Source organism: Triticum aestivum, chromosome 4B, assembly GCF_018294505.1.
Source record: "Triticum aestivum cultivar Chinese Spring chromosome 4B, IWGSC CS RefSeq v2.1, whole genome shotgun sequence".
Classification (NCBI taxonomy): Eukaryota; Viridiplantae; Streptophyta; class Magnoliopsida; order Poales; family Poaceae; genus Triticum; species Triticum aestivum.
The window spans coordinates 616490044-616503326 of record NC_057804.1 but is presented as its reverse complement, the minus strand read 5'-3'; the positions used below and the strand labels follow the sequence as shown (position 1 = coordinate 616503326).

The 13283-nt window shown below is 45.0% G+C and overlaps 1 protein-coding gene across 3 annotated transcripts; it reads right to left on the bottom strand.

The window, feature by feature from the left end:
• Positions 1-4943: 4943 nt before the first annotated feature.
• Positions 4944-7010, bottom strand: LOC123093612 (uncharacterized). Of its 3 annotated transcripts, XR_006445430.1 has the most exons (4): positions 6499-6992; positions 6173-6373; positions 5915-6067; positions 4944-5717 (listed from the first exon to the last, which is right to left on the bottom strand). XR_006445430.1 is itself a non-coding variant. In XM_044515607.1 (2 exons), exons 1-2 carry the CDS (start codon positions 6860-6862, stop codon positions 5692-5694), a joined length of 390 nt encoding a protein of 129 aa, XP_044371542.1. In that variant the 5' UTR covers positions 6863-7010; the 3' UTR covers positions 4944-5691. The 3 variants fall into 3 exon arrangements, 1 of the variants encoding a protein (XP_044371542.1); XR_006445429.1 differs by having other exon boundaries at positions 6173-6990; XM_044515607.1 differs by lacking the exons at positions 5915-6067; positions 6173-6373 and having other exon boundaries at positions 6499-7010.
• Positions 7011-13283: the final 6273 nt, after the last annotated feature.

Genomic DNA, 13283 nt, shown 5'->3' with positions numbered 1-13283 from the left:
GGGGGCTCCCTGGAGAGGTACCCCACTATCTATCTTAGGGTTCAGGGTGGGGGCGGGGGGCCTAAAGGGCCGGCCGGGGCGGCGGCGGACCGGTAGTGGGGAGTTGTTTCGGGACGGCGAGGCGGCACTGGGGCCGGCGGTTCGGCTGGTGGTGGCTGGCGGCTCACGGGTGTGCAGGTTGAAGATGAACTGCAGGCCCTCCCTAAACTACATGTCAAGTGCCTCTTTGCTACCATTCCGTTCAGTTTCGACAGTAACATTCAGATTCCACAGTAAATTTCAGTTTCTACTGTTAAGTTCAGAGTCAACAGTTTTTACCTCATCTGTTGTAGTCAGGTGGTTTTTGGTGATGTAAATTTTACATATATTTTACATCATCTATTGGAGATGCTATTAGAATCCCACTTGAGATTGACGATGTGTGTCTTGTGCTACTTCAGCCTTGACGTCTTACGGCTCACCGGAGCTGCTCCAATGACAGAACGATCCATCACAACAGAGCAGTGCCCTGGATGCCGTCTACAGATTCCTCAGATCTTCCTCCACACCTCCGACAGCCACCTCTTCCTCAACTGCTTCAGCGACCAACCCAATGATGCTGAGGTCGCATGGCTACGCCAAAGAGGTTGTACACTTGTTGCATCACTTATTATTATACATTCAGGTCGATCCATTAGGGCTATTTTGGTTCAACGGAAAAACATAGCAATAGGGAATTTTACAATGGCACTCTAATATTCAATTATGCATGCATTTTGTTGAAAGGAATGAAGCAAAACATCCACCTGGACCTACTTTTCAAAATCCTATGCATGAAAACAAGACCAAGTGCATTAGTGACAGAGTAACATTCTAACTGTACACGCTTTCATATGGTTTCACTTTATTTTGGCCATGTTTCTTTGCATTCCTCTGCTCTTCCAATTCTTGTAAACCAAACACCCAAGTTGACAGAAATCCTGTGTTTACAAATGCTCTATTTACCATGTGCATTCCTATTCTATTCTAGTGTTTTTCCTATCCCTGCGTTTTTAGAATCATGCAAGCCAAATGAGCCCTTACAGAATTACTTCAGTTACAGGTAGGTGCCGAAGGGAACTTTGTGTGGTTTGTCCTGCTCCTGTCGCGACGTCGTCCACCTCACCTGAGCTGCTCCATCGACAGAAGCATCCACCAAACCAGACATCACGACTCCTGACTGTCTTTCGCCGCCTCAGATCTCCTTCCCTACCGCCGGTACCCACTGCAACGGCATCACCATCATCGACTCAGCAGATGAACCTGAGGAGTACATGGGTCCACAAGAGAGGTCGCACTCTTTTGTTTTTGCTGATGTTATGCATTGCTTAAAATTACTTGCTACTTTATCGTCATGTTCACCTCTTGGACTCCAAGTCGGGTCCAAATTAATGTTCAAACTTGAGTTCTAAATTAGTTGTGGGGCACATATCGAGGAAGCAATGAATAGTATCTCTGTCTAATATCTGGTTCACCTAGGGTATGCCTATGTTGTTCATCTTGGGTGTCAAACAAATAGTAAAGCAATCATCATCTGTCTTTTTATTAAATTAAAGAAATCATTAGCCTGCTATCATTATTTTTGGATCCATCCACTGGTTGTTACCATCACTCTAAATTTCTGCATGCTCTCCTTACATAATCTCACCATATTTTTTCGTATGCATGTCAGATATTGTACACAGTCATGCTGAACATGTAGAGAAAAGGAGAAGAGTTTGTGCAGCAATACAATGTCATGCAGACATCGCTCCATGGTGGGTTCAATGGCAAACCCTCCCCACCCCTCTCCAGATTGTAATCCAGAGGAAGATATTTGTTCTGAGGCGGATTCAGACCCCCCTGACCACTCCCACTACTGGAATCTGGCACTTTGCCATCTGCCATGGCAGATGGCAAAGGCATGGTCGGCGGATGGCAAAGGTTTTGCCATCTGCCAGCAAATGGCAAACAGTTTGTCTGAAACCCTGCCGGTAAAGGCTTCTTTGCCGTCTGCGGGCTGATGGCAAAGAGCTTGTGCCTTTGCCATCAGCTGGCAGATGGCAAAGCCTCTTAACAGGGTTAGCCCCGTTAGAAGGCTAACGGCATACTTTGCCATCTGCCAGCAGATGGCAAAGGTTGCAGGCTCTTTGCCGTCTGCCAGCAGAGGGCAAAGAGCCCAAATAGGCCAGCCCAAATTTTACATGTAGATGACACGTGGCCTCTTTGCCATCTGCCAGCAGATAGCAAAGTGACTATATTGCCCCATTTAATTTTGATTTTTCTTATATCAGTTCCTTTTCACAGAAAATCAAACACAAATATATTTATATGACCAATATAGCATATTCAACACATATTACCAATAGTCATGAACACATATATATCCAACACATGTTACCAATAGTAGCAAGTTTCATCCGTACAAATACATAGTTTCATCAATATTACACAATTTCATCCATAGGTAGCAAGTTTCACAACATCAAAACAAAAATTAAATACAAGTACTCCATCAACCCAAGCTTCCGTCATCTTAAGCAAATCTGTAAAATGGGAAAGAAGAAAGTTAGAAGAAGAAGACTAGAAGAAGACTAGAAGAAGAAGATTATTATGATGCGGAAATAGGCATGGATTGTCAAAACTTGCATTATCCTACTATCACTAGTACAACAAAGCTGCAGGTTGGCATAGTTCATGAACCATGTACATCATGACAAATACAATATCATCCAATGCTCGACTCTGAATAAAATTGAACAATTACACCTCACAAAGGTAGAGCATAGAACCAACAAGCAAGTAGGAGGGGTATAAGAGTATGCATGTATGGGAAAACTCAAGAGTAAAGTTGGAAGTAAATTGAGCCATCTAAACAGTAAAAAAAATAGCACAAGCAAGAACAGAAGTTTAACAAACAGCCGGAACCACTACGAACTGACAAGCAGTAAATCCTTCATGGCTAAAATATAATAACATAGCAAAAGGATCGAGACGGCTCACGCATCACTCGTCATGAGCTACCTGGGGAAAACAATATGAGCCACAGTTAGCTAATTTTAGGATAACACTAGTAAGATGCCCGTGCCTTGCACGGAACAACAAGATGCATGTTGAGATTGACTTGTGCGCGAGTAGGTCTCATGTCTAACAGTACTTATATCTTTATCTTACATCAGATGTCCAATCCTGCTCCCCAACAAAATTACATTTTTTTGGTTATGTGCAAAATTTCATGAAGAAAAAATATTTGTGATGCTTTGCACAATATTAAACAAAATCGATGCTCCAAGAAGCTTAAAAAATGATCAATTTTCGTTTATCCCGACCACCATTTATGTTATTCCTTCACGAAATGGTATGCACATCTATAACACTCCAGCAAATTTGTAGCCAAAATAAATAAGCTTTTTGAATTTTATTATTATTATTCTAATTATACTATTCAACTATGTGTATGTGATCTTAGGAAGTCCGTGTCACATCTTTCTTCTTCTACTTCTAATTAGAAATGCACACGTCCGACTCAAAAATAAATAAGAAATGCACACCAAAATTGATTGTACAGCTAACATACTTTTCTTGGCACACATGACATTTTCGTGTATCAATACAAATTCAGACTCAAGCTGTAGTATGAATATAATCTGTAGCTTGAACATAATGTTTGTTTGGCTCCATGGGGCTCCTGACTATTCACCTCTTCACAGACTAATTCATAAGGTGGAAGGAACACCACAACTACTTCTGCACATACAGTTACGTAGTTGATGCAAGTGCTTCTTCAAGCTCACAGCAGATGCACATACAATCTGGGCATTCACAACAGGGCTTCTTCAAGCTCACAGCAGATGCAAGTGCAAAGAAATAACAGGCTAGAATGACTTCTCACTGGGAAAAAGTGAATGCCCAGATTGTTTTTCAATGCCACGTAGTTGATGTGTAACACCAGATAGAAGTGTGTGCTTTTATTTGATGTGAAACATCAAATTCCTTGACAATTAAGTGTCGTTTGTGGAGTTTTGCATGTCAAAGACCTGTAGCTTTTATCAGGTTGAACCTGAGTATTCCATGGAACTTATTGTGTGAATTTAAGATCTTCAATGCTATGGAAATTTGCTGTCTATTTTTGAATTTGATGCCAATAATATGTACACTTCTGATAAAATATCTTGCAACACACCATTCCATACAGAATAGTACAATCATAAAATATTTGTTGTCAAAAGTTTCCTTCTTTAACATAGCATTGCATACAGAACAATATAATGATCAACAATTTGCTGTAGTACACTGCTGAAAAATTAAAAAGCTCACGCTAAATTGGGAGGCGAAGAGGCCGAGTCTGGGTCGAACCTGCTCGAAGGCGTCATTTAGACCGCACCCAGCAGGCCCAGTCCGACGTGGCCGGTCGATGGGCCCAGCCCAAGTGCCACATATGCAAAACCGCAAAACCACCGTCCCAAACTACTTAAGTGGGTGCCAGGGGGTGATATGTCTGGTTTAGAATAGTTCAGGGGATTAAGAACTTGGTTTTAAACATGGGGGGGTTATGTGATCCAAACAGGATACTTCTGGGGGTTATCTATACTTTTTTCTACAGTTACAAGATTATAAGGCATATATTATCTCTCTGCTATTATCAATGTCGAGATCATGTTTGAGCAAAAAAACATACAGTATCTAAATGGTTACTCCTCAAGACCATTCACCACTCATGACAACGAAAGGTGAATGGAAGATTCAGAAATCAAGTAAGGCTTTTATGGCCGAGCAAACAGAATTAAGTTATGCAGCAGATGGCAGAGTATGCAGCAGACCGTTTAAAGCACAAAATAGGATGGATCGTAGCTTGTGTCATATTCTTTCTTCAGCATAACTTCAGGACCAATATATGCCGGAGTTCCAACAATTGAATGGTTCAGAATGATGAACCAATGACAGTAGAATAGAAAACAACATGAGTTCAAATCATTTAGAAAATTAGTATCCATCCCAACATCTGTTTGTTACAAGACAGCAAGCATGGAAGACATGAATCTATGTGTTGTGTTGTGTGCAATATACGAAAAGTTAGAGGAAGCCCAAACATCGAGGAAAAAGTTTAGAATCCAAGATTCATGTCTCGTGCATACATTAATTAGAAAATTAGACCATGAAAATGTTTCCCCACAGCCGTACACCTACAACACTTGAAAATATTCTAATCAAGCATGTACGACCATTTCACACCAGATATATGTTTTAATGCCCTTACCAATAGTCTGTGTATTAACGTGAAGTCGTGAACCCCTTCTATCATCGCCACAAAGATTTTGTTTCTTTGATCTTGAGGAGGAAAATTAATTGAATCCCCCTTCTCCCTTTTCTACAACTGAAAATTAATTGAATCCCCCTTTGCAGATCCACAAACAATTCGTTCCTAAATATTTCACAAATCACATGTTTAGGGGACCACGATTTCAATCATGAACGGATCTGATACACAACTGTACTCCAAAAATTGACAATTGTTTTGATCTGGTAGGAGAAACACATGACTTGCAGGGGGGTGAGCGTGGTTGGGATGGTCATAGTGGCTCGAGGTAGTTGACACCAGCGCGGCCGGGAACAATCAGATCGCCCGGGTAAAACTCCTCCGCATCTGCAGTGCCCATGATGACGCGTGGCGTTCGAGGCACGGAAGAAAGGGACTCATGTTGGAGGTTGAGAACCAGAGCCTGCATAAAATGGAATCAACCCATTAGCCACACACACATAAAACAAAGTACTTACTATATACTCCACTATCCTCTCCGTCTCCGATGACCTGCGTAGCCAGGTCTAGAAGGAGAGGTCGTTGGTAAAGCACGAAGCCAAATGTAATAACGCTATAGGGAGCAGTAGTAGTTAGCAAATTCAGCAGCAGCAAACACACCGATGCAGCCCAAGCTCGTCCTGTTCCAGATCTAGCACTCTCAACACTGCCTTCTCTTCCCAACACACCCCTTCTTCAACCACCAGACACAGCAGCAGCAGAGGATCTCGTCCTATGGCATCTTCAATGATTGGGCAGCAAAGAGGGCATCACCTTCGCAAAATCGGAAGAGGTGGTTGGAATTAGCAGCCTGATGGAATGATTCATGCAGCAGAGCGACGCTACAGCCGTGGGTATGGGCGTGAGCAGTGTGCATACCTTGAGACCCTGCCACCTCCCAGGCTGCAGCAACAGATGCAGATGGCATCGCCTCGCAGCACCGACAAGATGCGTGGAGCAGCGACCAGTGGCAACGCCGGCCAACGGCGACTTTGACAATGGTGGCTTTGGTGTCAACTTGTCAGGGAAACGGTCGGCGGCAGCAGCAAACCACTATTGACGAGGTCCATGGCGTCGGCACTAGGGTTGGAGCAGCGGAGAGCGGAAGAAGCACGTGCGCATGTGAGGAAATCGAATCAGACGGTTTCCAGATCGAAACAAACAGAGGGAGGTAGGAAGAGAGAGGCGGGGAGGAGAAGAGGGACCTTCCATGGATGCGGCTGCTGCGGTGTCGCAGCTCCATGGAGAAGAAGCACACGGACCGGACGAAGGTCCCTGACCTTCCGTGGCCGCCGGTGGGTGGTTCTGGAGGTGGATCCGGCGCTGTGGTCGCTCGCTTGGAGCAGCTCGAGCAGGGGAGGCGTCCCACCGCCCCCTCATTCCTACTCTACCGGACTGCGCCGCCCAGCCCAGCTCGACGACGACGGCGCTGGCGGGTCTGGGCGCGCCATTGTCGCCGCCTGACCTGCTCAGTCGCGATCGATTTCCCTCCCTCTTCTCTTCTCTTGTCTTGTGATAAGGGGAGGGGAGGGGGAGAGGGTCGGAGCGGCGGCTGTTGGGGAAGGCCATGGCCGGCGGCGAGGTCTGTGTGAGGGAGGCGGGGCGGTGGGTGGCTCCGGCGGCGGCGGCATGGGTGGGGAGGGAAACGGGCTGGGGCTAGGCTGGGGTTGGGGGTTGGGTGGCCGCTTCCTCTCCTCTCCCGAGAAACAAAGAAAAATAGTATTGTACTACTTCTTGTATTTTGGTGGATCGCTCGTTGCCCCTGATCCTGATTGGTCGCTCCACAAGTCCCACGGATCGATCCCTCACGTGGCCGGGCCGGGAGAGAGAGAGAGGGGTGGGGCCGGGCTGGGAGAGAGGGGAGGAGATTTTTTTTAGAAGAAGAGAGGGAAGGAGATAGTCCGACTTCTTTGCCATCAGCGAGCGGATGGCAAAGGCCCATATCTTTGCCATCAGCCAGCGGCTGGAGAGGTGGGGCTACTGGGCCGTTACAGCGCCGTAATCCATTGGGCCCGACCCACTTCTTTGCCATCTGCCAGCAGACGGAAAAGATTCTTTGCCATCTGCTCGCAGATGGCAAAGAGGTGGGTTGATAGGCCGTTACAGCATTGGACCCTATCCATCTCTTTGCCATCTGCCAGCGGATGGCAAAGATTCTTTGCCATCTGCTGGCAGATGGCAAAAAACTGGCAGATGGCAACCAGGTTCTTTGCCATCTGTCAGTTCTTTGCCATCTGTTTTTTGTAAGCAGATGGCAAAGACGTTCTTTGCCATCCACTGGCAGACGGCAAAGAGCTGACTGATGGCAAATTCCCTGTTTCCAGTAGTGTCCTATTTACCCTCAAGGTGTTTGCTCTACCTTGGCAGGATGATGTTAGTCATATCATGCATATGTTGCCTTGAAGTGCCTACTTTTGATATCATATATGTCATCTGCTTAGTTTAGACATGTTTTGTAATGCCACCTATTTAGTTTCTATATCATATATGAGAATTATGCAGTCTCATGTCTTTTAGCAAGCCATAATATATGTGAAATGTGCAATGCCATCCTGTTTAACCAGGCATCATATATTTGAATGATATCTTGCCCATCCTTTTCTTCATTACATTTTTATTTGTCGACAATGTTTGTACATTAAACTACTCTTACTGTGAATCAACCATTTGGGTGGGAGATGGAAAATTTTGGAGTGAAAACAAGGCCTTCAGAGCAGATAGTGCTACCTGTCGAAGAAGATCTCTTGTTGGGTCCTGATAGCTCCTCAGAGATGGATTCAGAGACAGATGACCAGTGCTATTCCCCCACCGAGGTGTATGCTCTAACTTGGCACAGTTATACTGCTCATATCTTGCATATGGTGTCTTGCATTGCATAGTTTAGACATCATATACACAATATTCAACACCATGTTCTTAGTTCAGACATCATATCAAATGCCCTCTATTTAGCATATAAATCACATATGTGAATTAAATGATGCGATCCTGATTACTTAGATATCATGTAGGTGAATTATGTCATGCGATCATGTTTAGTTATTCATCATATCTTTGAATTATGTTATGCTATGCTATCCAGTTTAGATAGACATCATATATGTGAAATTATGTCATGCTATCCGTTTTAGCTAATCAATATACATGTCAACTATTTCATGCCCTCTTTTTTCCACACTATCTATTGCATCTGTCTCTCATACAATGTCTGTACATTCAACTATGTTTCCTGTTTATCAGCCATTTGAATTGGAGCGGGTGATGCCAGTATCTAGTGGACTAAAAACACGGTCTTCAAATAAAACAGTGCTACCTCTTGGTGGAGATAGCACCCCGGTTGTACATGCACGAGAACCAGCCCTACCACACATAACCCAAATTCCCGCAGATTGTACCCCTACTGCGATGGACAGAGAACCAGCTTCACTCAATCTAACCCCAACCCTAGCAGATAGTAACCCAGTTCCTGTGGACATAGCACCATCTCCACCACAGAGCTCCCAAACAAGAGCAGTTAGTAAGGCAGCTCCAGTGCCCAAAGGGCCAGTACTACCACGGCGAACCCCAACTCCACCAGTTAGTACGCCTATTCCTGTGGAGGAAGCACAACCAGCTAGTCGTAGTTTAGCATCTATCGCATTTGATGTTGTTAAATCGTATGTGCGTATTTTCCCATCTTGGAAATATTATAATGAAGATGAAGGAAAATGCTAGTTGCAGGTGTTTGTTCAGGAGTTATGTGTAAGTAATGTTATTCATGGAAATTACATTGCTTTGTCCCATACATCCTACCTCCATGATGATTATAATACATCAAAATTTCCCATTTTTCTGTATAGAAAAGGACCGATTTGGAAACTCAGGATGAGGTAACCTGTGCTAATACCTCTACTATCTTCAAGAATGCTTGGTGGCAGTATCGGAATTACCTGAAGAAAACGTACTTCACCGGCAAAGAAACTCATCAAATTCCCTTATGTTCTCCTGAGACACATTTACTGGACGATGACTGGGAACGCCTTGTTCTGTACTAGTCCCGAACCAAGAATGTGGTAAGGTCTATGAGCTCATTTTCTATTTTTAAGTACTATATTCTTGCGTCTTACTGTACTTTGTTCATGTAGAACAAGTGCCTAAACCTGAAGAACAACTATTCTAATTTAAGATTCCATTGTTATCATAGTTCAAAAAAGCGATAGGCGTTAATTGTGCGTTTTGCCACCGCCTTGCGCTTTACTGATCAAAGCGCATGCTTATGCGCAGTTATGGACAGATTAAGCGTAGTTATGCGCAATGCGTGTTGCCAACGCCTAGAGCCTAGGCGCGCTTTAGTGCTCGCTTAGGCGCACCTTTTTTAACTATGATTGCTATGGTGCATACTGCTTTGCTCTTGTATCACTGTATTTACTCATACAAACTTATTTTTAAATTGAAGGATCCAATCGAAACTCCAATGGCACATCAGGTATGTTCACGCATGTTTCTTTAATAGGTTTGCTCTTATCAATAACTCTGTTGATTTCAATTTCAATTATGTATATAGTTGACTTCTCATATCATGCACATTACTAGCATCACAACAGAGCCAATAATGTTGTTGTACATGTAGACCCGTGGTACCCATCTGAAATCTTGTTGTGCCGTGTAGTTTCCCACTCTTTGTATTTCTTCACTGCTGCTTTATCTTGAACTGATATGATTTGAACTGTGTCTCTATTTTGATTTGGCAAGACAATGCAGTGACCATATGACATAGATATATGTTTGTTTGATGCTTTTATTATGTACTAGTACTTGGCAATAGAAGACTTGGTAGTTTAAGCATGTCCACCTTACTAATGAACTGGTTCACCGAAATGAGTTTCATATACTAGTATGCTAAACCTGTTATGTGTCTGGTTATTTCTTCTTTTAGAATGCTGACAGAATATTGGGGAAGAGTGCCTTATCAAGCAATGGTAAAGGAAGTAATGCAGATAAGGTTCAGGATAGTGACACATCCTTGTCGGTCTCCAACAAAGCTGATAAAATAGCTAAGGAGGACTATCTTGAAGACAGTGAGACAACCCCAAAGTCCTGTCTTGGTTTAGTGTTCGAGTTACTGGCCACTACCGCTTGCACAAGCTATTCGAACTCACTGTCTGAATCAGTTTGGTTTCTTGAATCTCAACTACAAGCTGAAAGACATCGATCAGCTGTGCTGCGACAAGAAGCAGAAGGACTGTGGAAGTCCCTGGAGCATTCAGATGCATACTTTCTGGTGCAACGCAAGCATTGGAGGATTTTAGCGCCAAAACGGACAAAGCTAATAAGCTTGCTAAGCTTATTGCCAGCATGGTGGATACCCAGGATAACATTTCTTGAGCTCTTCTGAAGTTGTTTCAGTTATGCTCTTGTTTTGCTGCCGCGTTTATTTGCACTGGTGGCCAATTTTGACGGCCAGTGTATGTAATATGCTGCTTTGTTTCCTATATTTGCACTGGTGGCGAACTTTGATGCCCAGTGGATGTAATATGTGTAATAGCGGTAATAGGCTAGCGTTAATGGCTTGCTTATTTATTTCCTTATTGTCTTGTTTAGTTGTTTGCTTGTAGTCACTACAGTTCTTTTTCTGTGTTTTTCTAGTGGCCACAATAACCTATTTTTCGTAACTAGGCCAAAATAATCATGGCAACACACGGAATGTTATAACCATGGGCCTCCTGCGGGCCGTATGATCCACGGGCCTTCTACGGGCCGTAGGATCCATTTGCCTTCTATACGGGCCATAGGATCCATGGGCCTTCTACGGGCCGTAGGATCCATGGGCCTTCTACGGGCCATTCGATCCATGGGCCTTTTACGGTCCGTAGGATCCATGGGCCTTTTATGGGGCGTATCATCATTTTGCCAATCACGGGGCGTACTATTCATGGACCATAACATGTCGTTAATAGGCCGTATTTGATAACTCTATGAAAACAGCCCAACATTTTTTACATGAAACCGACCCAACGTATTAACGGGCCACAAACGGGTCGACTGTAACCATGGGCTTAATTTGTCCCACAAGCAGAAAATGACAGTAACGGGCCGTAAGTAACCGAATGCTGGAAATGAGCCCAAGAATAAATGGGCCCTGAGAAGGCCGAAAGATAACTTGGGCTGGAAATGGCCCAATGGAATAATGGGCCGTTAATGGGTATAAAGTGATACTTTATTCATTACGGGCCAGTTTCACAACAGGCCGTTAATGGGCCAAGAGTTAAAAAGGGCCTCATATGGGCCGAAAGACATCATGGGCCATACATGGGCCGGAAGTTAAAACGGGATGGAATCATATTGGATGGCCCAGATGATGCTACTTGGCCTAATTCAGAGAGGTCGTAACGGGCCCTGGGTTAGCAGGCTGTAATTGGGCTATATGCGAACATGCCGTTAACAAGCTTTCCGTGGGCCAGCCCGCCACCTTTTGACCAAGTCAAACGGGCCGGTCTTTTCACAGGAATGGGCCTCTGTTGGTTCGTGCCACGTGTTGACGTATCATAGGTGCCTTGGGTCCAATGAGTGGATGGCATCTGTCCCAACGGTGAGCCCACACATGTTTTCTCCAGCCAATGATGATTTTACACGTGGAAAATCCCCATTGGTCAGGGCTGTTAACGGGTTATCGGATGCAAAACCGGACCCGATAGCTTAACGGTGTTCCATTACGGTGGATGCCACATGTCGGTCACCCTTGACGAAAGCACTTCTATGACGCGCGATTTATCGTCATGGAAGTGGACACTTCCGTGATGATAATTTTGGTAATGTCATGGAACACTTCTACGACAACACAAGTATGACTATCTTGATTCTGTCATAAAATCGTCATGGATGTACATGCATGACAGAAAACGCGACCTACTGTGACAAACACGTATTATCACGAGAGTGTATTTTTTTGTAGTGGAGAGACAAGAGCAATCTCAACCTCAACAAGCGAATTATGGGAAGATTCAGAGCAGCCATCGACAAAGCTGGACTGCAAGAGATCAAATGCAAGAACATGCGTTTTACTTGGAGTAACAAGAGGGAAAACCCCACATTCGTCGCCATCGACAAAATGTTTTGCAACCTGGAGCGGGAAACACTTTTCCCCTCCTACATTCTGATGGTCGCGTCCACGACATGCTCAGATCATTGCCCTCTCCTGCTGTCCAACGCTATTGCACCGCACCGCAAGGCAATCTTCAGATTTGAGACGTTCTGGACCCAATTCCCGCACTTCCAGCACGCAGTAGCTAGGGCTTGGCAAAGGCTGGTCAACCACAGCTACCCTTTCACAAGACTGAAAATCAAGCTGAAGAGAGCCGCGGCAGATCTGAAGATATGGGCAAAGATGCTCTTCAGCGAGACCAAGTTGCAGTTCCATCTGGCATCGGAGGTAGTGCTGCGTCTGGATTCGCACAGGAGAAGCGGCAGCTTACACACAGTGACTTCTGGCTGCGGAAAACCCTGAAGCTGAAGATCGTTGGCCTCGCAGCCCTCGAGCGCGTCAGAAGGCGGCAGGCCTCGCGCATCACGTGGCTCAAAGCGAGCGATGCCTCCACAACATTTTTCTAGGCAAAGCAGACCTCCAGGTGCCGTAAAAACTTCATGCAAGGCATCCAATCGGCAGGCGCCATCAAGACCAGCCACGCCGACAAGGCGGCCATAGTGCATGAGCACTTCTCCTCCCTGCTGGGACAGAAAATAAATCGGGCCCGCACGATCAATTGGGTGGCGCTTGAACTGCCAAGACTGCAAGCTGGGGGCGGACTCGACAACCCCTTCTCTTAGGCAGAAGTTTGGGCAGCAATTTGTGCATCCCCAACCGAGAAGGCGCCAGGCCCCGATGGTTTCAACGGCGCCTTCTTCAGAGCATGTTGGCCAACTATCAAGGTGGATGTAATGGCCGTGTTTGAAAGTTTCTATCGGTTGGCTGGTGGAGATTTTGGTGCTCTGAACCGAGCCCTCATTGTGCTGC